This window comes from Bos mutus, chromosome 10 (assembly GCF_027580195.1).
Source record: "Bos mutus isolate GX-2022 chromosome 10, NWIPB_WYAK_1.1, whole genome shotgun sequence".
Lineage (NCBI taxonomy): Eukaryota > Metazoa > Chordata > Mammalia > Artiodactyla > Bovidae > Bos > Bos mutus.
Genome location: NC_091626.1, coordinates 17,220,310 through 17,246,596, shown reverse-complemented (window position 1 = coordinate 17,246,596; position 26,287 = coordinate 17,220,310). Strand labels below are relative to the sequence as shown.

At 45.1% G+C, this 26,287-nt stretch overlaps 1 protein-coding gene across 1 annotated transcript; it reads left to right on the top strand.

The window, feature by feature from the left end:
• The first annotated feature begins 1,747 nt into the window (after nt 1-1,747).
• On the top strand, nt 1,748-24,437 carry LARP6 (La ribonucleoprotein 6, translational regulator). The gene is made up of 3 exons (XM_070377366.1): nt 1,748-2,271; nt 17,464-17,674; nt 22,859-24,437. Exons 1-3 carry the CDS (start codon nt 2,072-2,074, stop codon nt 23,924-23,926), a joined length of 1,479 nt encoding a protein of 492 aa, XP_070233467.1. The 5' UTR covers nt 1,748-2,071; the 3' UTR covers nt 23,927-24,437.
• The last annotated feature ends 1,850 nt before the right edge of the window (nt 24,438-26,287 follow it).

Below are 26,287 nucleotides of genomic sequence, written 5' to 3'. Positions count from 1 at the left end.
ACATGACTGGGCAACTGAACAACAGCAGACATTGTCATACTGAGTGAAATAAGTCAGAGAGAGAAGGAGAAATATCATATGATGCCCCTTATATGTGGTATCTACAAAGAAATGATACTGAATGAATTTACCTCCAAAATAGAAACAGACTCTCAGAGAATGAATTTATGGTTGCCTGTACACACTGCTATATTTAAAATGGATGACCAACAAGGACCTACCCGCTGTATAGCACAGGGAACTCTCCTCAATATTATGTGGCAGCCTGGATGGGAGGAGAGTTTGCGGGAGAATGGATACATGTATATGTATGGCTGAATCCCTTTGCTGTTCACCTGAAACTCTCACAACATTGTTAATCGGCTATACCCCAATAGAGAATAAAAAGTTAAAAAAAAAAATTTAAAAGAGAGATCTGAAAAAGAAAGGGATGCAGATTCCAATGAGATCTTGAGCGGCTATTCTATTGCACCCCTGGGTCTCTCCTGAAAGCGAAAGTTGCAAAGTCTCTCTTTGCAACCCCATGGACTATACAGTCCACAGAATTCTCCAGGCCAGAATACTGGCCTGGGTAGCCTGAAGTGGGTAACCTTTCCCTTCTCCAGGGGACCTTCCCAAGCCAGGGATCAAACCCAGGTCTCCCGCATTTCTGGCAGATTCTTTACCAGCTGAGCCACAGGGAAGCCCCAGGTCTCTCCAGGCCCAGCTCAGATGCCAAGAGCCTCCTGTGTGGTGTTCTTTTTCAAGGATGCTGCTTTCCAAGACCCCATTTCGTGAGTCCAAAGGTATTCTTCTGAAGCCCTACAGTGGCAAATTAACACAACAGATTATGCGTAAGTCACTCAATCAAGAGCTTTGTGAAAGCAGATTGAGGTTTTATACATAGCTATGGCCCCGTCCCGGGAGAAGGCAATGGCACCCCACTCCAGTACTGTTGCCTGGAAAATCCCATGGATGGAGGAGCCTGGTAGGCTGCAGTCCATGGGGTCGCTAAGAGTCAGACACAACTAAGCGACTTCACTTTCACTTTCCACTTTCATGCGTTGGAGAAGGAAATGGCAACCCACTCCAGTGTTCTTCCCTGGAGAATCCCAGGGACGGGGGAGCCTGGTGGGCTGCCGTCTATGCGGTCGCACAGAGTCGGACACGACTGAAGCGACTTAGCAGCAGCAGCAGCATGGCCCCGTCCCTAGATTCTGGGTCACAATTGAAGGGTTGAGATAAAATTCAATATAAGCTAAAGGTGGAAAAGTGGCAGGGTTTCGACCATACTGGCATTTCAATAGCTTCATTTATTCATTCAACAAATATTTGGATGCTTACTAGCTATGTGCAGGGCATATTCTAAGAGGCATATATAGGGCAGTGGATTTCAAACTTTAGTGAATTTCAACGTCACTTGGAGGGCTTGGTAAAACACAAAATTCTGAATCATGCTGATAGCTTCCTAATCAGGTAAAGCTCAAGCTGTTAGTCTGGGGACCACACTCCGGGCACCACTGCACCGGAGCACCGCCAGAGCCAAATTCCTGACTTCACAGGACGCACAGTATAGGGTGGTTATGCCAAAGAGACCTAAGGTGGAAACTTCAGTCGTCTGTGCGAGGCAGACGGGGAGACGCGCAGGAAGCACAGAAGCCCCTTAAGCTCCTCTCTGTGCCTGCCACCCTCAGATTCATCCACAAACTGTGAAGTCAGATGTGCCGCGCCGCTCCCCTCCTCCGGGCAGCCTGGAAAGGAGCGGGCGGGAGGAGGGAGCCCCGGCACGTCCTCGCGGGCTTGGGCCGCGCAAGCCGCGGGCGCGCACTGTGAGGATCGGGGGTCGGGGGATCGGTCCCGGACAGCCCCCTGCGGGAAGACAGCAGAGAGGGCCTTCCCCTTGCGCGGCCCCGCCTGCGCGGGCGCACGGGGTGGTGGCTGCAGCGCGGGGCGGGGCGCCGCGACCCCCGTCCTTCCCGGGGCCGAGCGCTCGCGCCGCCCCCGCCCCTCGTCGCATTAGCCGCCGCCCGGCTGGCTCGGCCTCGCGGCGCGGGGATCCGGCCGCGCCGCAGTCCCGGCCGGCCCGCGAGCCATGGCCCAGCCCGGCGAGGAGACTCTGCCAGGGCCCGAGACCGCGGTGCAGATCCGCGTCGCCATCCAGGAGGCCGAGGACGTGGAGGAGCCGGAGGACGAGGAGGAGGGGGCGGAGGCGCGGGGCGCCGGGAACCCGGCTCGGTACCTCAGTCCGGGCTGGGGCAGCGCCAGCGAGGAGGAGCCGAGCCGCGGGCACAGGTAGGCGCGGCCCGGGCCGGGGTGGTAGCCGCCGACCCCGAGTCCTGGTCGAACCCGAGTTGGGGGGCCACAACTCCGCGGGCACGGCGGGTCGTCGGCCCCGCCGCCCGGGCGCTGCCCCGGGCCGTCCCGCGGAGTCGGAAGCGGCTCTGGGCGGTAGTCGGTGCCCGGGTCCGCCGTCCGGGAATCCTACCAAGCCTCCCGGGGCTGGCGACGGGGATCTGAGGGGCCTGGACGTGGGCATACTCTGGGACCCGGGGTAAGTCCTTCCTGGGCCAGCCTCGCCATCTTCTCTCCGGAGGAGACTCTGCTTGCCTGCTGAATTCAACCAAAGACCCTCCAAAAAAGCCTAACCCAGCCCAGCCTTCACTTCCGGAGCCGCCCGGCCTCCCCAGGAGAGTGGTCCCACCTAGCCTTCACTGGCACCATTGCCCTGTGTGCTTCTCGGTCCGAATGGGGCTGGGGCGTGGGGGGCAGGCCAGGCAGAGTTGACACTTGCTGCTGGGAGATCCGAGGACAGTTGATTTCATGATGTAGAGAGCTCACGTGCCCCGATTTGGGATCAGTTCAGGGCATGCTGCTTCATCCTGCCCTGCTGGGGGATTCCCGTTTTCATTCACCTTCTACAGATTTCTGAGCTTGCATCATCATCTTGCTGCCTTGGCATGGGGTTCCTGGGTAATGGGTGGTCAGTCTAGCGCAAGAAACCACCTGTCTAACCTCATCTCTGGGCCCTCATCTCTATTATCAGCCAGAGACCTTAGTTTTGCCTCCACTAACACCCAGGCCTTTCAGGACTGTGGTTTTTCTAACTGCTGTTGACAGGAGATGCGGTATGGAGCATCCATAGAAATGAGGGTAGGTCAGTGCTACAACTTGTAAATTCTGGGAAATTCCACGAGGCACTTCTTAAGAGCCCTCTTTCTTCAGGGACTCAGTGCACACACTTTGAGCTGTCAGAGCTCTGCAGCATTATTCCCTGGCAGGGAGAATACTCAAGGGTTTGAGGATACAGGGGCCAAAACTATTCCCTTTCACAACCTGATGTTTTCCTAGTGGAAGAGATCTGGGTTTAAGGACCCAGAGTATTCTAGGAGGAAAGTCCAGCCCAGCAGTTTAGTGCAGGAAAGCTGGGCCATAGCAGATGACACAAGAGATTAGTACATAATATCAGTACTTTACTGTAAGGTCTGATTTAATCATTCACTCAGCTCTGTCCTTTTTTTTTTTTTCTTTCCTATTTTTTGATTGCAGCATGAGAGAGCATAGTTCCCTGAGCTGGGGTTGAACCTGGGCCCCCTGCAGTGAAAGTGCAGAGTCCTAACCACTGGACCACCATGGACGTCCCCATGCTGAGTATTGAGAGTATAAAAATAATGAGTCACTGACATCTCACAGTCTTAAAAAGGCAGCTACCTAGTCAAAATAATTTCAGAGTTTGTGTCAAATAACCCAGAGTGACTTATTCTGCTGCCTTTATTTGCCTATGACTGTGGCAAAGAGCTGTTACATATCCTGGGGACTACACGTTGAGACTGTACCATTAGCAGGGATCAAAGCCCTCCTTATTTCCCTAGGGAGCCCTAGGAGAACACGGGCCCCCCTTCTTTCAGGGGGCAGGGGCTTCTTATCCTCACCCCTAACGCTTTCCCTCCAGAGCCATCCTTTCTCCCAGCTCCAGGGCTGGAGTGTCGTGGAGTATTCAGCCTGAACCCTCCTGCTGCCCGCTGGCATAGAGTTGACCCCAGATAATCCCTGGGGCTCTTCAGGGTGGTGGAGCTGACAGAGCCCAGCCGGCAAACACCCAGAGCACAAGGAGAGTGCAGCCAAGAATAGGAACCATGCTGTCCCCTGTTTGGGCCAGCCTGGCACAGCAGCCGCCACCGCCCTTTATGAATACTTCTGGACTCCCAGAGCCTGCAGGAGAAAGCCCAGGTTCCTAAACCCGCTCCTTGAGGTGGGCATCCACCCATATCATCCCTCAACCCATTGCTTCCTTCCCTGCCTGTTTTAACAATTCCTGCTCCCCAGTGCTGAGCCCCTCCAGAGCCCTGAACACGGGGTGCTGTTCTGTGTCCATCTGTCTTTGCACTCCCACCTCTGATCCCTCTGATTAATTTCTAGTCACCTTAAAACTTTGCATCATCCCCACCATCCTCAGTCCCTACCCCAAAGCCGAGTTTGTGTTCTCTTCTTTGTGTTGTTTAATACTCTGTACACACCACGGTGCTAATTTTGTCTCCCTTGTAAGAATATGAGCTCCATGAATTCAGGAACCACATTGACCTTGTTATCACTGTATCCTTAGCTCCCCAGCACAGCACCTGGCACCTCGTGGGTGCTCTGTATATATCTGTTGGATGAATGTCTCTCTCATCACAGTCACTCCAGGAAGTTGAAATAGTTGTGTGTTTCTCCTCTTCTAGACAGTGAGGTCTTTGAAAGTAGCAACTTTGTCTTAATCTTCTTCATATCCCCAGTACCTAGCCCAGTTCCTGACTTATCCCTGGGGAACAGGGGAAAAATGGAATTAAGGAAAAATCTTTATAACCTCCAAATGTTCACTAGTCTTACCCCTCACCTTGCTTACTAAAAAAGTGTCTTTTCTCTTATTCTCACCTTTTTAACATAAAAAAATCAGACATAAATGTGAAAGAGAAATAATGTGAGCATTTGTATATCTACCATCTAAATTAAACAGTTGTTAGTATTTTGCCATATTTATTTGTTGGATATATAATGTGTGTGATTTTTCCCTAAACTATTTGAAGTATGTTGTACACAAGATTTATCCCCTAAGTACTTCATTTTGTAGCTTTTAATAATGACATTTTCCTATAAAATCATGATACTGCTATTGCAACTAAGAAAATTAACCATTTCTGTTGTTATTCAGTCCCTCAGTCATGTCTGACTCTTTGAGACCCCATGGACTGCAGCATACCAGGCTTCCCTGTCCTTCCTGTCCAGTATTTTCCGGTGCTTGCTCAGACTCGTGTCCATTGAGTCGGTGATGCCGTCCAACCATCTCATCCTCTGTCGCCCCCTTCTCCTCCTGCCCTTAATCTTTCCCAGCACCAGGATCTTTTCCATTGAGTTGGCTCTTTGTATCAGGTGGCCAAAGTATTGGAGCTTCAGCTTCATAACTACCTAATATAATCCCTAAAATAATCTGATAGCCAAGTTCTATATTCATGTTTTCCCTAATTGTCCCACATTACATTTTACAGCTGCTCTTTTCCTCTTCAAACCAGAACACAAGCCAGATCAAAACAGTCGCCTATTATCTCTCTTTAGAATCTTTCAATCTAGAGCATCCCCACTTTTTAAAATGGTTTCCTAGTTTAGAAATGAGAGCCCAGATGTCTTGATGAATGTTTCACTCTTTGAACTGGTCTGGTTATGTTCTCATCCTCTAGCTTAACTTGCTCCTTTGTACCATGCGTTTCCCATGAGCTCAAGTTAGTGCTAAAGGACTGGTTAGATTCAGTTAAACATTTTGGCAAGAACAATTTGTGGGCACTGCCATGAACTTGTCCTTTGACCACAGGCAGCATCCAGCATTTGTGATGCTAAACGACTTCTTGATTAAGGTGATCCCTCCATTGTGATTAACAACATCTGGGCTTCTTGTGGATTTTCTTTGACTTTTCACCTAATGCTGTTAGCATCCAGGGATGATCGATGCTTACTTACTTGAGTCAGTTCATTGGAAATTACACATTGATGATTTTCTCATTTTATTATTCTTGGTACATTTATTAGCTGACATTCTTATGTAAAATAGAGCACTCCCTGATCATCTGGGATTGAACAAGTGTTCCTTTTAAAGAGGCAAGCAGATGGGGAGGTGGGAGGGAGGTTTAAGAGGGAGGGCACATATATGTATGGCTGATTTGTGTTGTTGTATGGCAGAAACCAGCACAACATTTTAAAGCAATTATCCTACAATTAAAAACAAACAAAAAAAAGAGGCAAGCAGAAACGAGCACTTCCTTTCCTTTTCCCCCTCAGTTTATTTTCTCCCCTCATTTATTTAAAGTTTATTTAAGTTTATTTTTATTTTCTTTCAGTTTCAATGAGATATAATCGACTACAGCATTGTATAAGGTGTACAAAATAATGGTTTGACTTGCTTACATCGTGAAATGATTAGCCCAGTAAGTGTAGTGAATATCCATCATCTCATGTAGATACAAAATTAAAGAAATAGAAAATAATTTTTTCCTTGTGATGAGAACTCTTAGGCTTTACTTTCTGAACATGTTTCATATGTAACCTACAGCAGTGTTAGTTATATTTATCATGTTGTGCATTAGATCTCTCGTACTTACTTATCTTATAACTGGAAGTTCGTTATCTTTTGATCACCTTCATCCAATTCCCCCTTCTCTCACCCGTCCTCTGCCCCTGGTAACCACAAGTCTAATTTCTTTTTCTGACTTTGTTAGCTTGTTTGTGAAGTATAATTAACCTCCAACACTATGTTATTTCCTGTTACACAGTGATTGTAGTGATTCAATGCTTCTGAACAGTTCAAAATGATCACCCCTTAAGTCTAGTTACCATCTCTCACCAAACAAAGATATTACATAATTAGTAACTATATTCCCCATGCTGGACATCTCATACCCGTGACTCATTTATTTTGCAGCTGAAAGTTTGCACCTCTTCATCTCCCTCACCCATTTCTCTCCTTCTCTGCCCCCTCCCCTGCAACCATCAGTTTGTTCCCTGAATCTGTTCTGTTCTGTCTGTTCACTTGTTTTTTAGCTTCTGCATATAAGTGAAATCATACAGCGTGTGTCATTCTGGGTCTGACTTATTTCATTCAGCATAATACCCTCTAGTTCCATTCATGTTGCAAACGAGGAGATTTTATTCTTTTTTTTTTTTAATGATTGAAATTCCTGTGTGTGTGTGTGTGTGTGTGTGTGTATGTATTCCTCATCTTCTTTATCTGTTCATCTGTTTATGGATACTTAGGTTGCTTCCATATCTTGGCTATTTTAAATTATGCTGTAGTGAACATAGGGGTGGATATATCTTTTATAATTAATATTTTCATTTTCTTCAAATAAATAGGAGTAGAATTCCTAGATCATATGGTAGTTCTATTTTTATTTTTTGAGAACTCTCCATCTTGTTTTCCATAGTGGTGGCACCAACTTACATTCCCATCAGCAGTGCATGGGGGTTCCTTTTTCTGCATATCCTTGCCAACACTTGTTATTTGTTGTCTTTTTGATAATAGCCATTATGACAGCTGTTAGGTAATATCTCATTGTGGCTTTGATTTGTATGTCCCTGTAGTGATACTGAGCATTTTTTAATGTGCCTGTTGGCCATCTCTGTGTCTTCTTTGCTTTCTGATACTAGATAGTCTAGGCTTAATTTATACTTTTGTCATGATATGTATCCATTTCCACAGGAATCCCTGTTTTTTCAAATACTAGGTGGGAGGTATTTAGAACCCAAGGCCTGGAATTAAAAGTGCTAATCTCTACTGGGGCATCATTGCTTTCAAGTCCTTTCAATAGAGCTAGGAAATATATTTTTAACAACTAAGAGTATATTGATAATTCCAATTCAGATTTAACATTTCAGGGTTTTTGCTTTATTTAGTTTTTTTAATACTGAAAATCTGATTCTTGGTAACATTACATTTACTTATTTGCATTGTCTTACAGTATGTAAAAATGATTTAAAATATAATTCTAAATATCAGTATGAATAATAAAACCACTGAGCATACCTGCCCTTCATTTAACAAACAAAAACATCTAGGTTTCTTTCTCTCTGTGATGTTTCAGGGCCATTGCACAAGGCTGTCTTTTCCCTTGTTCTGGGTGATGCTAATAGAAGCATTTATTAATGCCAATTGTGGGCCAGGGTTGTCGCTATGTACCTTGTATACATTATCTCTGCTCCGCACCACAAACCATTATTTAGATGTGGAGAGACATTCACTTGCTATACTTTTCCTAGGCCCTAGGAAATATGCCAGAACACCATAGCAGAAGACAGGATTGCAGAGGAAGGAAGGTCCTGATCTCTGTAATACATATGTAGGAACCCATGGACCAGCCATACATAGCATGGAGCCCTTCCATCTCCAGTGGATCTTCCCAACCCAAGGATCAAACCTTGGTCTCCCACATTGCAGGCAGATTCTTTACCATCTGAGCCCCCAGGGTTGTTCCTCCAAATAATTTACAAATGTAATAAATATTTCACCACTGGTCTGTGCAGCCCAGTCATCTATTTAAAATGTATCCTTTATTTCTATGCTTTGTTTCCATTTCTAGCAGGTTTACAGTCATGATATAATAACTCATCACCACTCCCAGTTTATAATGTTTTATTTAAAGCAAAACAATAACATAAGCATAAAACTTTTTCACAGTGAAACCCACTAATGACATACTCACTAGAAACCATACTTTATCTCTAAAGGAATCCTGATAAGTGATTTGCCCATACAAAAACAATTCATCTTACCTCGGTGATGCTTTTTAAGTTTCTGCTATGTGCAAGACTCTGGGTAGAATGAAAAAAATCAATATGAATCCTACCATCCCAGAACTTAGAACTCAGGACACTAATATATGCACACAAGTATCTCTAATACAAGTAGACACAAGTACTTGGAGAAGTTGAAATTATTTTCTTCCTGGAAAGAGTTGCATTTGAGATGGATCTTGATGTGTGGCTAGGATTCAGACCTGAGAGAGAGGGGTATTCACGGAGATGAGAGCTGCATGTGCAAAGGCATAGAGTCCAGAAACCTTGTGCTATTTACAGGGAACTATAAGTCTTTTATTTGCTTCAAAGGATCTGCATGAAAGTAGACAGAAGTAAATTTGGAAGCTGGTTATAGCCAGACTCTAAGTGCATCTGAATAAAGAGCTAAGGATTGTGCTTTTATTTAATAAGAAATAGAAAAATTATTAGTATTAATGCAGAGCAGTGGTATTTTATAGCTGGTCTTGAAAACGTATAATAAAACACAAAATAGAAGAGACTGTAGCCCAAAATACAACAGGAGGTGGTGGGAGCCTAGAAAGGCTGTTTTGGGGAAGTATGCAGAGGATGCAACAGTGAAAAGGGATGCTGATATCTGAGAGATAATTGAAATTCTTCCTTTAGAACAGTTGCCCAGTCTCTCTGCTTGTCAGTGAAAGATAGCAAGCAACATGCCCTTTTACTTCCCAGGGAAAAAGAAACCAGATAATTTTCTAAAGGAATTGAATGAACTACCTGGTGATCTAGGGCTGCTAAGATAGAGCTGGCACCTGTTTTAAGGCTCCTACTTAATGATTCCCTTCCTGCTCACTCTGAAGCAATGTCTGCCATTTGGCATGCCCCACCCACATATGTAGAGCCACCTAAGGTAGAAAAGGAATAGGAGCATACAGCGAGAGGAGCCTGCACACCTTAGACCTTCATTCTTCAAAATGAATAGCTATGGAACCATAGATCCATACTCCTTATATATGGACTTCTTTCCAAGGACTTCCCTGGTGGCTCAGACAGTAAAGCATCTGTCTACAATGTGAGAGACCTGGGTTTGATCCCTGGGTTGGGAAGATTCCCTGGAGAAGGAAATGGCAACCCCCTCTTGCCTTGAAAATCCCATGGACGGAGGAGCTTGGTGCAGGCTACTATCCATGAGGTCACAAAGAGTCGGGAAGCAACTGAGCGACTTCACTTTTTTCAAGGTGTACAGTATGGAAAGGGAGAACAAGGAGTCATTTTACAGTGGAGTCACCTGACAAATATGTCAACCAGGTGGTCAGGGTCAGCATCCACAATAATCAGTCATGTTGACAGTATTACCATATGACATGATAAGAATAGACATTTACATCTGTGGCCCTCTTCCCAAAAATTCATGTCTCTGGTCTAAGTATGAGAAAAATATCAGACAAATCTGAATTGAGGGACATTCTACAATATACCTGACCAGTACTCCTCAACATTGTCAAGGGCATCAAAAGCAAGGAATGTCTGAGAAAGTGTCATAGCCGAGAGAAAAGAGTCCCAGTGATTAAATGTAGTATGGGATGAAATCTTGAAACAGAAAAAGGATATCAGGTGAAAACTAAGAAAACTAAGAAATAAAGTGTGGACTTTAATAATAATGTATCAATACTAGTTTATCAATGGTACCATACTAATGCAAGATAATAATAGGAGACTTCTGGTGTTGCATATATGGGACTTCTATGCTATTTTCACAAGTTCTCTAAACTCTAATCTAAAACTATTCTAAAGTAAGTTAATTTAGAAAAACCTTTTAGAGAAAAAGATGACTTGTTTACCTGTCATGTGAAGGAAATCAATGACATGAAAATTAAATGGGAAAACTGACCCCAGAGGATATAGAGGCAACACTGTTGAAACAAAGGAGACTGTTAAAAATTACATACACTCCAGTTAGTGCCCTGGGAGAATTTAAGATATTGTATCCATGAAACAGCAACAGGACCGTGTGTAAAATAGTGAATGGGAAACCGCTGTGTAGCACAGGCAGCTCAGCTCGGTGCTCTGAGATGACCTGCAAGGGTGAGCTGGGGAGAGGATGGGAGGGAAGCCCCAGAGGGAGGGGATGTGTGTTTACATATGGCTGATTCACCTTGTTGTACAGCAGAAACCAGCACAACATTGTAAAGCAATTATACTCCAATTGAAAAAAGAGAAATAAAATAAGACATACATGTAAAAACAGGATGCTCTTAAAAAGGAACAGCCTGAAGAAATAAAAAAATGTTTTAAAGACTAAATAATTACTGAAATTTTAAAATTTACTGGAAAAGGTTAGAAAATAATGTCAAGGAAATCTCTTAGCATGTCTTGGATTTACATTCAAAGACAAAATATGAGTGAAAATAATAGATGTGGAGGATCAACACAAGTAGTCAACCAACTAACAGTATTTTAAGAAAAGAAGTGTAATCTTAGCAAATGCCTTCTCCCTGTGGTGACCAGTGTTTATGTAGTCATAATATTAATAATAACCTACAACTGATTGACTTTTAAGTGTTTACTAAATATAGACAAAGAATGAAATAGTTGTTCTGGAAGAGACAATAAATATCAAGAACCATGATGCTAGGAAATAAAGGCACATCTGATAAAATTTGGGAAGTTGGAAATGTAAGAAGAGATGAAGGAAAAGGAGAGATAATAATATGCACATTGTATGTTATGAGGAACTGAGAAATATTTTTTAATGTTGGTGGAATAAGAAACAGAATTTTAAATATATTATTTAAAAACACAGGGAAGGCTAATAGAAAAAACCAAAAATAGCATAAAATTTAAAAGTTGGAAGAGGAGGCTTTCACCCCCCAAAATCATTTTGTATAATAGGATGTGAACAGAGAACTTTGGAAATTGCCGAGTGGTATGTAGAGCTGTGAACTTTAGTTCAGTTCAGTTCAGTCACTCAGTCGTGTCCGACTCTTTGAGACCCCATGAATCGCAGCACGCCAGGCCTCCCTGTCCATCACCAACTCCCGGAGTTCACTCAGACTCACGTCCATCGAGTTGGTGATGCCATCCAGCCATCTCATCCTCTGTCGTCCCCTTCTCCTCCTGCCCCCAATCCCTGCCAGCATCAGAGTCTTTTCCAATGAGTCAACTTTTCACATGAGGTGGCCAAAGTACTGGAGTTTCAGCTTTAGCATCATTCCTTCCAAAGAAATCCCAGGGCTGATCTCCTTCAGAATGGACTGGTTGGATCTCCTTGCAGTCCAAGGGACTGTCAAGAGTCTTCTCCAACACCACAGTGCAAAAGCATCAATTCTTTGGCGCTCAGCCTTCTTCACAGTCCAACTCTCACATCCATACATGACCACTGGAAAAACCATAGCCTTGACTAGACGGACCTTTGTTGGCAAAGTAATGTCTCTGCTTTTCAATATGCTATCTCGGTTGGTCATAACTTTCCTTCCAAGGAGTAAGCGTCTTTTAGTTTCATGGCTGCAGTCACCATCTGCGGTGATTTTGGAGCCCAGAAAAATAAAGTCTAGAGAACTATAAGGATCTCCTATAGAAATTAAATGGTTGAACAGAGGTTGCATCTAGGAAGGGGTGGAGTGGGAGATTGTTGCTCTCTCTCCAGGTTCTCTACTATTTTAATTTTTTCTATATATATGTATTACTTTAATTTTAAGAATTATTTTTTATAAGCTATTAATAGGGTCCAAGGGAAAAGTAATGAGAACAGTTGGAATGAAAAAGAGAGAACAGATGGGAGACACTGCAGAATAAAATCAGCACTTGATAACGACTCAATTTGGGGGCAAAAGAGGAGGCTGAAAAATGCATTTTAGGTTTTGAGTCTAAGCACAGAGAAGAGAGTATAGGGAAAGTGGCGGGACAATTTGGGAGGAAAGATATGTGGCTATTACAGGATCGTTGCACAATGATTAAAAAGTTGCCAATGTTCGTATATAAAGACTATAAACTTCTTTAATGTTTGTGAAGGATACATGGTCTTTTGTGTTCAAAGGCTGTCACAAGAACCAGGAAATAGTGCAGCAGGCTCCCATATTTAAACTAGGCCTTCCTGCTCTTCCATGATTCCCCTTGGGAGGTGCACAGTTGCTTCTGACAGCACCCATGCAGAGGGAGGGGTCCTCTGAGTACAAGCAGCTCACCTCTGCACTCATACAGGGATTTTTTTTATCGCCTTCCAGTACTGCCCACCTGCTCTGGAATTTCTGGTTACTTGCTCACCAGGTGCAAATAACCTAGGAGTCACCTCCCAACACATTATGGATTATCTACTGAGAGACTGTGTGAAAATAAGAGGAGCTGCCCATGTAGAATGTCTCCTGGTGAGCAGACCTAGGCTCAGTCCTACCCGAGGCTGAGTTCTGCAGAAGGTGACAGTTTGATTCTGGATATATTGATATTGAAGCAATATCGGCCTATCCACATGGAAACATCCGGCCAGCAGTTGGGAATTGATGAGTGGACTTGAGTGAGAGCAGGATGGAGGGGTGGGAGGAGAGGCAGACTTGAATCAGATGAACCAACCAGCAGCTTAAGTGTGGAGATTGCCAGGGAATAAAGAACCCAAGGAAAGATTCTTGGGGAATACCTGCATTTAGAAATGGGAGGAGAAAGATAAACCTGAAAGGGCAGTCAAATGGGGAGAAAGACTAGAAAAGAACAACTCATATAAGTCCAGAGGGAGACTGTCAAGAAGAAGGTGACCAACTGTTTCCCATCCTATAGCTGGGGGTGGGAGACTAAGATGGAGAAAAGGCACCCAGGTAGAGCGAATGAATCTTTTGGTGGACGTCCAGACGTGCAGATAAGCTTGAGGAAGGCCTGGGCAATCTGACTGGATGAATTTTATTTTCTCAGTCAAGTTGGAGGTAGAATCATCTGCAGAGAATAAAGTCTTCCCATGGGAATAGCAACCTTGGGAAGAATGGGAAGATCTAGCATAGGCACTGAAGAAACGGAGAAGGCACATCATCTTCCTTCCGTTATGTTTTGTTTGCTGTGTTTTATTTGATTAGTGATAGCATCAACTGCTCTGGTTTGGGAGTAGGACTTCTTGGTCTGTGGGTCCTTCCGATGGTCTGGTCACCTCTGATATTAGCCATTTGTCATAACTTTGGTCATTTTGCTCATACCCCTGAGTCCACCCAAAACTCTTTGCTGGTCATTATCGCACATATCACCACATTCCCTGCTAGTTATTGTCACTCTTGTCAGCTGGGCCTAGAATTCCGTGTGCATTTGTAGTTATTTTACCTTGTATATTCAGCCTCAATTTTTTTTTTAATTTTTTTAAAATTTTATTTTATTTAACTTTACAACATTGTATTGGTTTTGCCATATATCAACATGAATCTGCCACAGGCATACATGTGTTCCCCATCCTGAACCCTCCTCCCTCCTCCTTCCCCATACCATCCCTCTTCGTCATCCCAGTGCACCAGCCCCAAGCATCCAGTATCGTGTATCGAACCTGGACTGGCGACTCGTTTCATATATGATATTATACATATTTCAATGCCATTCTCCCAAATCATCCCACCCTCTCCCTCTCCCACAGAGTCCAAAAGACTGTTCTATACATCAGTGTCTCTTTTGCTGTCTCGTATACAGGGTTATTGTTACCATCTTTTTAAATTCCATATATATGCGTTAGTATACTGTATTGGTGTTTTTCTTTCTGGCTTACTTCACTCTGTATAATAGGCTCCAGTTTCATCCACCTCATTAGAACTGATTCAAATGTATTCTTTTTAATGGCTGAGTAATACTCCATTGTGTATATGTACCACAGCTTTCTTATCCATTCATCTGCTGATGGACATCTAGGTTGCTCTATTTTAACTATTGTCTAGGGCAATAGACACTTTCTCTAAAATGAAAATTTATCTTTCCATCTTGCATTACCTTTTTCATTTCATTGTCCCACTGATATTTTTCCTGTGGCATGTTTTGAAGACCTCTTTTCTCAGTGTAGTTTACTATCCTAGGATTTGGCTGTAAGTAGGAGAAAACCCAACTAACAAGTGAATTAAACAGAATTTTATCTTTCTCTTATAATAATAGTTCTGCAAGTAGTTAGTTGTATCAGTTGGTTCAGTAACTTGGTAATGTCAGAAAACCAATAATGAAAATAAACCAGACCAAGCTGATTCTCTTAGCCTTTTCCTTATGGTAGTAAAATTGCTGCTATTGCTCCAACCATTACATCCACACTCAAAACAGATAAAAGGTGAAAGGACAAGGCCAAGAGATGTTCACTGGTATGTTATTGGCCATAACGTGACCAATGGCTGCCATGTGTAAGAGAGACGGGAAAGTGAGCATTTAGTTTTCATAGCCTCCATAGTAAAGGAGGGTAAGTGAGAAAGAGTTTGCTGTTAAACGTCAGGTGAGTCAGACTGGTGTCTGCCACAGGTGCCCTTTAGGACTTCTGAAACATTCAGCTTATCTGTTTAAGTTGCACTTGACCTGTTGTCTCTAATGGGCTGCCTTAATGTATGCCCCTAGTTTATCATCACATTTTAAAAAAGCCTTTCTAAAAAACATACTCTTAAAATTAGTCTCTCTGTTGTTGTTTTTTTTTCTTTACAAATGTACACATTTGTCTTGTGACATCAGTAAGGTATTTTAAAAAACCACTTCCAAACTATCTACAGGCAAATAAATAAAACACTTCATTTTAAAAATCAACCAATGTCTGTATTTTATGCTAAATATAATTTCTGGATTTGAAAAATTAAGGTAGATTTATTTAGTTTTTTCCTCTCCTGCCAGAATATTTGATTTTTGTTCTCATTTTGACTCTTACACAATTGCTTTTTTTTTTTTAAGGTTGTGAGCCAGTGAAAATTTTACTGAAGTTGAAGGACTTATGTGTATGAGTCTTTTTTGACTATCAACTGTCACATTCATAGATTCTTTTACTTTACGAACCTCATTTTTAATTGGTTCATTGTTTATATGAACTCTCTAATTCCTTTTGGAGAAGGAAATGGCAACCCACTCCAGTATTCTTGCCTGGAAATCCCATGGACAGAGGAACCTTGCAGGCTACAGTCCACGGGGTCACAAAGAGTCGGACACGACTGAGCGACTGAGCACGCATGCGCCCACCAAGCCCTTTGGGGAGCCTGGCAAGTTCTCCCAACACACTGGAAGTGCCTTGAGTGCTTTAGAAAGAGTAGGATCATTTAGGGGATTAAGTGTGTGCCTCCATCCCAAGAGATGCTCTCTGCTCAGAACATGTTGACAGAAGTCCTGGGTCTGATGTCCTAGACATCAAAGTCCTAGACATCAAACTGCCACAAAGGAGAGCAGTTCTTTTTCTTTTCTCTGGAAGTAATTTTAACCAATCCTTTGTATTGAATTATAAATACAGCATTTATAATACATAATTTGGTAATTAAATATACAAAAGAGAACTCACTTTTGATAACTTCTAATGGTATCAACTATGATGTGGATAACCAGAAATTCCTTAAAATATTATGAAGATTTTGTAGTCTCTTCATGAAATATTGGCCTTTTTAAAAAAGCTTTGCCCCAGTACTTCTTTGCCTAGTCCTCCTGTCCTAATATTCTGGGAGAGAGGGAGAGGAAGTGTGTCCAGGTGGAGCTGCTGGGGAAAGGGATTCATTCAGAGGGGCCCCAGTGAATGAGATTGTTTCCAGATTCCATGCAGTGTCCCAACATAATATGGAAGGTATCATCTGAGCTGACTTTGGAGACAGAAAATTTGAGTTTTAATCCTTTATCTGGCACTTATGAATGAATAAATGAATGTATCACTTACTGAGCTGTCAGGGTGTTCATAGATCTTTCCACAAATTAATTAATCTTCATACAGCCCTATTAAGAAAGTGATAATCTTGAATCCCGATTTACAGCTAGTAAGTACTGAGGTGTGGCAGTGGAGTTTTTGCCTAAGTTGACTCAGCTAATAAATGTTGGTGTCAGGATTCAAACTCAGGCACTAACTCTAGAACCTCAGGGCTCTTAGTCACTCTGCTGAACAGTCTTGTAGAAATAGGGATTTGTGGGGTGGAGTGGGGAGGGAAGAATAAGCAGGGTGTATGAAAAGCATGCTGTCAACGGCAGAGCAACATAACTGTTAATAGACGGTTAAACAAAAACTTGATTTCTTAGCTAGTTAGGGGCAAACTGTCCCCTTGTGGTCATGTGATTCTCACCTCTGAGGAGTCCAGTTCAGATATGAGCCATTACAGTTTCCTGCAGCCGCTCTAACAAAGAGCCACAAACTGCGTGGTTTAGAACAGCAGAGGTGTATTGCTTCAGAGTTCTGGAGGCTGGCAGTCCAAGATCAAGACATCAGCAGGGGCTGGCTACCTCTTGAGGTGCTGGGAAGGGTCTGTGCAGGCCTGTCCCCTAACTTCTGGTGGTTTGCTGGCAATCTTAAGACACTCCTCAACTTGTGCCACACCTCCCCGACCTCTGCCTTCATTCATCCTCACAGGGTACTCTCCCTACTCTGAGTGGAATAGGGCCCACCCCCAACTCTAGTATGATCTCATCCTTTCATTACACTTGCAAGACGTTTTTCCCAAATATCATCACACTCTGACACATCGGGGGTTGAGACTTCCACATATGAAACTTGGGGAGATTAGAGTTCAACCCCTAACACTTCATGTCCCCTCTGGTTCTCAGTGGCGCCACGACAAGTGGGGGCGAGAATGAACGTGATGACCTGGAGCAGGAGTGGCAGCCGCCGGACGAGGAGTTAATCAAGAAGCTGGTGGACCAGATCGAATTCTACTTTTCTGATGAAAACCTGGAGAAAGACGCCTTCCTGCTCAAGCACGTGAGGAGGAACAAGCTGGGATATGTGAGTGTCAAGCTACTCACCTCCTTCAAAAAGGTGAGGCTTCATTCTCAGAAGCTGCTCTGAGGATTTCAGGGGTGCTGTGGGTTGTGGTTCTAAATATTTTTACCCCCTTGAAACCTGATAACTAACAACTTTTTATTTCCTCTGAGCCCTGAAAAAGAGGGAAAAAATGATCCAAAGAAGGAATTTAGGATCATTATTAAGAATGTCCTCCCAGAAACTACCCTGGTGGTCCAGTGGTTAAGAATCTGCCTTCCATTACAGGGGACACAGGTTCAATTCCTGGTTGGGCAACTCAGATCCCACATGCCACTGGGCAACTGAGCCTGTGCTCTGCAACTAAGATCCTACACAACCAAATAAATAAATGAAAAGAATGTCCTCCTACACCATTGAAAGGGTCCTGGGTATCGAGATAAATCTCAGCTGGTAGCAGTTATAACATGACATTCCTTGTCTTAGCAAAGTTTAAGCACTCTTGCTGGGCAAGTGGGTGGCCGGGAGCATGCTTTGCCAGGACAGGGGGGCTCAGAGGCCTTGAGAGACACCTACCAGGCCTTGTCGTTGTTCAGTCGCTAAGTTTGTCTGACTCTTTGCAACCCTGTGGACTGCAGCATGCCAGGCTTCCCTGTCCTTCACTGTCTCCTGGAGGTTGCACAAGTTCGTATCCATTGAGTCGGTGATGCTATCTAACCATCTCATCCTCTGCCTCCCCCTTCTCCTTTTGCCTTCAGTCTTTCCCAGCATCAGGGTCTTTTCCAATGACTTGCCTCTTCATATCAGGTGGCCAAAGTATTGGAGCTTCAGCTACCAGGCCTAGAAATACATGAAATCTAAGCTTTTCATTTGTGGAATTGAGTAAATAAGAGGTTCAGGTTCAGGAAGGCCCATCTCAGTCTGGGAGATGGGCCTTCTCCAAGACTTCAGCCACCTTTGCTGTGTAATGCCAACATCCTCATCTATTTCTCTGCTGTATAGATCCAGCAACTGGGTTGTACCTTTCCTACTTGTTGATGAGGTGACAGGCCAGTTGGAGTAAGAACTCGGTGTCTCCCTTGGGGGAAGTGTATTTACTAGAATGGAAAAGCCCGTGTGGCCTGTTGCATAACGGGATGTGTAACGAGTGGGTCCCAGCCTATGCTGCTGGTGTACTTGGTTAGAGAGCCCTGGAGGGCGCTTTCCTCCCAGAGTTCTTCTCTGCCTTGCCTGTTAGAATTCTCTGCCCTCTTCTCTTGATCTCCTTCCTTTATTCATTCACCAAACATATTTATTCTATATGCTGAGTGCTGTGTTAGTCATAGGATATACAGAATGAATATGGCATTCTCCATGCCCTGGCAAAGTCCAGTAAGAGAGAGAAACCAGCGAAGGATCACAATATGACCATCAATAGATCACATCAAGAGATCGCCACCAATGTAATCACAATAGACCATCAACCTGCAACAGAAAAGAACAAAGTACTGTTTGGAGCTAATTGATCAGAACAGCTAACCCTGCGTGGAAGATTGAGAAGCCTTCCCAGAACTGGTGACATTGAAATAGGATCTTGGAGGATGAGTAGGAGTTTTCAAGGTAGAGGAGAAGGGAAGGGGCATTTCAGGCTATGAAGGACAGCCCACTCTGCCTCCTCACAGTACTTCTGCCACCAGATGTAAAGGAGGTTTCCCCACACCAAGCAATTCTGCGACACCAGCTGGATCTCCTGTGGTCTGACTCAGTTCTGGCACCATCTACCTGGAGATGGCATCAGGTCCCACAGATTAAGGATTCTGTACCCCTCTTCAGGTGCCAATCACAAGTAGCACATCCTTAGAATCTACAACTTCTGTCCAACCCGGCTACAAATCAGAGGTTCTAATGACCCTTTGGCTTTGATTATTTGCTACAACAGCGCACAGAACTTAGGAAAAAGCTTAATTACATTTACCAGTTTATTAAAGAATAAGGTAAAGGATACAGATGAACCTCCAGATGCAGAGACACATAGGGCAGGGTCTGGGAGGGTCCTGAGTGTAGGAGCTTCTGTCCCCATGGAATTGGGCTGTGACACCCTCCTGGCAGGTTGGATGTGTTCACCAGCCTAGAATCTCTCCAAACCCTGCGTGTTTGGACTTTTTATTGGGCCTTCATCAAGTCGTCATGATCAGTTATAACTGCAGTTCCTGCCCCTCTCCCCTCTCTGGAGAATGGCAGGCTGGGCTGAAAGCTCCAAGCTTCAAATCATGACTGGTCTTTCTGGTAACCAGCCCTGCCCCATCCAAGAGCCCACCCAGAGTCACCTTATTAGAACAAAAGATGCTCCTGTGGTTGTTTAGTCACTGAGTCACTTCTGCCCCTTTTGGGACCCAATGGACTGTAGCCAGGCTCCTCTATCCATGGGATTTCCCAGGCAAGAACACTGGAGTGGGTTGCCATTTCCTTCTCCAGGGGATCTTCCTGACCCAGGGATCGAACCCAAGTCTCCTGCATTGCATGTGGATTCTTTATCACTGCATCCTCTGGAAAGCTGCTTCTTGTGCTCTTATCACTCAGAAAAGTTACAAAGGTCTTAGGAACTCAGTGCTAATACCAGGGATGAAGACCAAATAAATATATTTCTTAGTGTAAATCACAGTATCACACATGCCCAGAGAACAGTGAGCAAGCCCTCACATGGAAGGTGTTTGTGGGGGACCCCAGTGGAATCATCCTGTACCTTCCTTTTTTTCCTCCACAGGGACTTTTAAAGTGAGCCTAATTTTGTTTCATGCTTCCCACGTAGCTCAGTCAGGAAAGAATCTGTCTGCAATGCAGAAGACCTGTGTTCAATTCCTGGGTTGGGTAGATCCCCTGGAGAAGGACGTGGCTACCCACTCCAGTATTCTTGCCGGGAGAATCCCAAAGACAGAGGACCCTGGCAGGCTACAGTCCATGGGGTCGCAAGAGTCGGACACAACTTAGCGACGCACTTGACTTGTATTTTGTTTCACTTTTAAGCTGCCACTTAACTGGATCTGTTTAGGAGCGTTCTCCTCTGTTGAAAACTGGCTGCAGAATAGACACAGACTCTCCAACAGCTCCAAAATAATAGCAAAGACCTTTTTCATTCTAAAAGATTTCCTGCTAATCATAATAGGAAGCATATATAATAAAGGTAGGGACTTCCTACAAAGAAGGCAATGGCACCCCACTCCAATATTCTTGGCTGGAAAATCCCATGGACAGAGGAGCCTGGTAGGCTGCAGTCCATGGGGTCACTAAGGGTCGGACACGACTGAGTGACTTCACTTTGACTTTTCACTTTCATGCATTGGAGAAGGAAATGGCAACCCACTCCAGTGTTCTTGCCTGGAGAATCCCAGGGACAGGGGAGCCTGGTGGGCTGCCGTCTATGGGGTCGCACAGAGTCAGACACGACTGAAGCGATGCAGCAGCAGCAGCAGCAGCAGCAGCGGCTTCCCAGGTGGCACTAGTGGTAAAGAACCCACCTACCAATGCAGGAGACGTAAGAAATGCAGATTCAATCCCTGGGTCGGAAAGATCCCCTGGAGGAGGGCATGGCAACCCACTCCAGTATTCTTGTCTGGAGAATCGCATGGACAGAGGAACCTGGTAGGCTATGGTCCATAGGGTCGCAAAGAGTCAGACATGACTGAAGCAACTTAACCTGCCAAGCGTTACAAAGGTAACTAACAGGGCAATCACAGAGCTTCACAAAGTCTTACCAAGCTCTAGTAACTGTACAAAGATGGCAGCTGCCTGGCTCCTCTTCCCAAATTATACCTGGACACTCCTTCTCCAGGCTCACAGACCCAGGCTTGGGATGCTTGGTCCTAACTGAGGTTTTCTAGTGGCCCTGACTCCTGGCTTTGAGCAGCAGGTGCTGGGTCCTGCTTCTCTCTGGATTGGGCATGGTCTTCCAGCAGCTTCTCCAGCCCTCTAAAGCCAGTTTGCCCTGGCCTCCCCTAACACTCCTTGTCTTCACCTCTCTCCTGAGTTCTCCCTCCCTGACCAGCAACAGACAAGGCTCCCCTATGTTTCACTCCACAGAGCCACTGTGTGGGTGTCCCATGACCCAGAACTGTCCCTTGGTCATTTTCTTCACGTTTTCTGGGTCCCTCATTGACTCTGTCCACCTGAAGTCCAACCTTTTGCCTGGATCTGCTTCTCTCTGCCCTTGGCTCATGCTACCGTGATCAGCCCTGAGTCTGTTTGTAGGTGACACGTGATTCCCGAATCCCAAGCCCCAGTCTGGGCCATTTCACCCAGAGGCCACAGGACAGTGGACAGTGCCCTCTCCACAGGAGCTTGGCAGTACCAGTTCCCACACCTGCCCTGTTTGGGAGCCCTCCCTTCTTCGTTCCGGGAAGTTTCTGTTTGAGTCAGGGTGCCTCTGCCCACTGTCTGCACTGGCTCAGGTTACCCACCCCACCCACCTCCGCTGGCTCTTTGAGATGACTCATTCTCCATGGCATTCCCTTTCCCGGAAGTGGGCCTCTCGAAAATTACTGTTTTACAGTATAAATATAGCTTCCCTGGGCTGTAGCATTGATACACACAATTTCCACTAAAAGAAGAGGAGTGAGGGAGATATTGAAAGATCTTTTGGCACCTTCTGTGTATTAAATGCAGAAATATCACTTCAGAGAAGGATTCGAATGTTAAAATCTCCAGATCCTGTCAAAACGGTAGCATGTAATATTTGAAATATGGATACCACATAATATTTATTGAATACTCTGTGAGCTGGACACTGCCCTAAGTTTTATATAAATGTGTATCTGGGTGTAGATATGTATATATTTCTCTATTCATTTAATTCTTATGACAGTTCTCTGAGGTAGGCAATATTAATATATCCATTTTACAAATGAGAAAGTTGGGGTAGTGAGAGACTGAATTAGTCTTCAGGTCTTACTGCCAGCCAGAGGTGGACCTTGGAATTTTGTATCCAATAGACTTGTTTTGGATTTAACCTCTCCACCTGCACAGAATAGAATATTTCCATCACCTCAGAAAGGTCTGTTGGGCATCAGTGCTCTAAACCATCCCACCTTGTTCATAATTATAGAGAGTGTGTTCGTTCACTCACTAGGTTTTTGAGTGCCTGCACACACCAGGTGTGATTCCAGATCCTGGTGTTACGGGGGTAGGGAAAGGAGGGAGGCGATTATAGAGGGCGCCAAGGGGACAAGGACAATAGGTACCATTTCCAATTTGCTCTGTGTTCTTCAGGTGAAACACCTTACCCGGGACTGGAGAACCACAGCTCACGCCTTAAAGTACTCAGTGACCCTGGAGTTGAACGAGGACCACCGCAAGGTGAGGAGGACCACCCCTGTCCCACTCTTCCCCAACGAGAACCTCCCCAGCAAGATGCTCCTGGTCTATGACCTCTACCTGTCCCCCAAGCTGTGGGCCCTGGCCACCCCCCAGAAGAATGGAAGGGTTCAGGAGAAGGTGATGGAACACCTGCTCAAGCTCTTCGGGACCTTCGGAGTCATCTCGTCAGTGCGAATGCTCAAACCCGGGCGAGAGCTGCCCCCTGATATCCGCAGGATCAGCAACCGGTACAGCCAAGTGGGGACCCAAGAGTGTGCCATTGTGGAGTTCGAGGAGGTGGAAGCAGCCATCAAAGCCCACGAGTTCATGATCACAGAGTCTCAGGGCAGGGAAAGCATGAAAGCTATCCTGATTGGCATGAAGCCACCCAAAAAGAAACCATCCAAAGAGAAGAATCAGGACGAAGAACCCACCTCGAGCATCCACCTGAATAAGTCCCTCAACAGGAGAGTCGAGGAGCTGCAGTACATGGGGGACGAGTCTTCCGCCAACAGCTCCTCTGACCCTGAGAGTAATCCGACATCCCCTATGGCTGGCCGGCGACATGCCGTTTCCAACAAGCTCAGCCCTTCCAGCCACCAGAATCTCTTTCTGAGCCCCAATGCCTCCCCGTGCTCCAGTCCTTGGAGCAGCCCCTTGGCTCAGCGCAAAGGGGTCTCCAGAAAATCCCCACTGGCCGAAGAAGGCAGGCCGAACACAAGCGCCAGTCCTGAGATCGTCCGCAAATGCGCGGACTACTCCTCGGACAGCAGCGTCACTCCCTCTGGCAGCCCCTGGGTTCGCAGGCGCCGTCAAGCCGAGATGGGGCCGCAGGAGAAGAGCCCTCGAGCGAGTCCCTTGCTCTCTCGGAAGATGCAGACTGCAGATGGGCTACCTGTGGGGGTACTGAGGTTGCCCAGAGGCCCTGACAACACCAGAGGGTTCCATGGTGGACACGAGAGGAGCAGGGCCTGTGTATAAATACCTTCTAATTTTAATACCAGCTCCACTGAACATCGCCTTTGTTTTCAAGGTTCTGACAAATACCTGGCATGACATTGAAAGAAATTAATGTCCCCTTGGAAAGATTTTGTATACCTGTAGACCTCTTAATTTATATATTTGTAATATATATGAATTGCCTGGTATGCTCTGGTTTTAAGACCATCTTCTAGTTCAGAACACCCATTCCTCCCAGCATGACCATTATTTTGATAATACCCAACTTGTGTGAATGGCTCTGCAGGGCTTTGGGACAGAGGCTGCCCAGAGAGGGCCTGGCAGTGGGTCTCTTCTTCGGGGCAGGATTCTTCTCTCCAGTGACTGAGCTGTCCTCAGTTGGCCATGCAAGGGCTTCCTGAATGCCCAAAGGAGTTCTGTTGTACAACCGCAACGAATTAAGCCAGTAGCATGGTGTTTTATATGACCAAATGTATGTTTCCTGTCAAGTGAATAAATAATAAAACACCTAACGGGGAGTGCTGGCTCTGAACCCATAGACTGTGCCTAATGTGCATCTGACAAGGTGTCGGTGGTGTCATGAGGCTCCAAGGAGCTTAACAGAGACACATTTCCTGAATGTGCCCCAGGGCTCTCCTTGGGGCTCCTAGCAGCCTGAGAGGTCAGCGGAGTTTTTGCAGATGTTGTTCAGTCTCTGTTGTGCCCAACTCTTTGTCACCTTATGGACTGCAGCACCCTATCCCAAGCTTCCCTATCCTTCACCGTCTCCCGGAGCTTGGTCAAACTCATGTCCTTTGAGTCAATGATGCCATCCAACCATCTCATCCTCTGTCACCCCCTTCTCCTCCTGTCCTCAATCTTTCCCAGCATCAGGGTCTTTTCCAATGAGTCAGCTCTTCGCATCAGGTGGCCAAAGTATTGGAGCTATCAGTCCTTCCAATGACTATTCAGGGTAGACCACCACAATCTCTCATCACAATGAATTGTACCCAACAAAGGCAGCTTAGTATAGGCCAAATTCTCTAGATGTGGTGCCCAGACCAGCAGCATTGACGTCATCTGGGAACCTGTTAAGAATGCAAATTCTCAGGCTCTACCTCAGGCTGACTGAATCAAAAACTCTGGGAGAAGCAACTATACACCAATAAAAAAAACTTTTTAAGATGGTGCACACTTTCAGCTATAAGATACATAAGTCCCGGGGATGCAATGTCCAGTCTGGTAACTGTAGTTAGTAATACCCTGTTGTATATTTGAAAGTTGTTAAGACTGTAGTAGTAGGATCAGAGCCATATTTCCTTCGTAGGAATAAAACCCATTTTTAATTTCAGAAGTGAAAGAAAAAACCCCATGAAATCCCTGGAAGAAGGGCTTGTAATCTGAATTTTAGCAAGCCCTCCAGGTGACTCTGATCCACACTAGAATTTTAAGAGTGACTGCCATAGACAGTGGTTGTGGGACTTGAGGTCAGACAGTCTGACCCCCATATTCCCAGCTAACTAGTTCTGTGACGTTGAGACTTACTCGCCCCTCCTCAGTTCATAATATCCCTATGAAGTGCTTTGCCTTGATGTCAGTGTCTTGAGATGGTGGTCCTCCATCGATGTTAGCTCGTTTTCAATGGAAGCTGCCACAGTGTAGCAGAAAGAGTGTTGTGCTAGATTCGTGTTGGCTAATCCACTTGCTATTGGGGGTATTTTAGGCAAGTCATCCTTAATGAAATTTGTCAACAACTATTGAACAGCGATTGGATGCCAGGGACTATGCCAAGAGCTTTCCATGCTTTATCTCATGTAACCCTCCCAACCACCACACAAGAAAGATTCACATGTTATTTCTATTTCCTACTGGAAGAAACAAGCTCTGTGTGGGTAACTAACTTGTCCAAGGTTTAAGGACTAGATGATTGGCGGAGCTGGCTTGAAGCTAGCAGTCTGGCTGTGGAGCCCACACTCTTCACTACCAGATGGGACTCAGCATGTGGGACCTCACCATCCACATCCTAAAAAGAAGCAACCACAAAGGGAGCTAACATGTATTCAGCACCTCCTATGGGCTAGGCAGGCTTCCCAGATGGCATAGTCGTAAAAGAATCTGCCTGCCAATGAAGGAGACGCAAAAGACACAGGTTCAGTCCCTGGGTTGCAAACAGCAACCCACTCCAGTAGTCTTGCCTGGATAATGTCATGGATAGAGAAGCCTGGTGGGCTACAGACCATGGGGTTGCAAAGTCAGACACGACTGAAGCTACTGAGCACAGCACAGCATGTGCTGGGCGTTTAGCTAGACACATCCTTTCATTTATCCTCTGTGTCTCCATGAAGAATTATTATACAGTTTTACTCATGAAGCTGCTATGGCAGGATAATACCTCAGGCCACT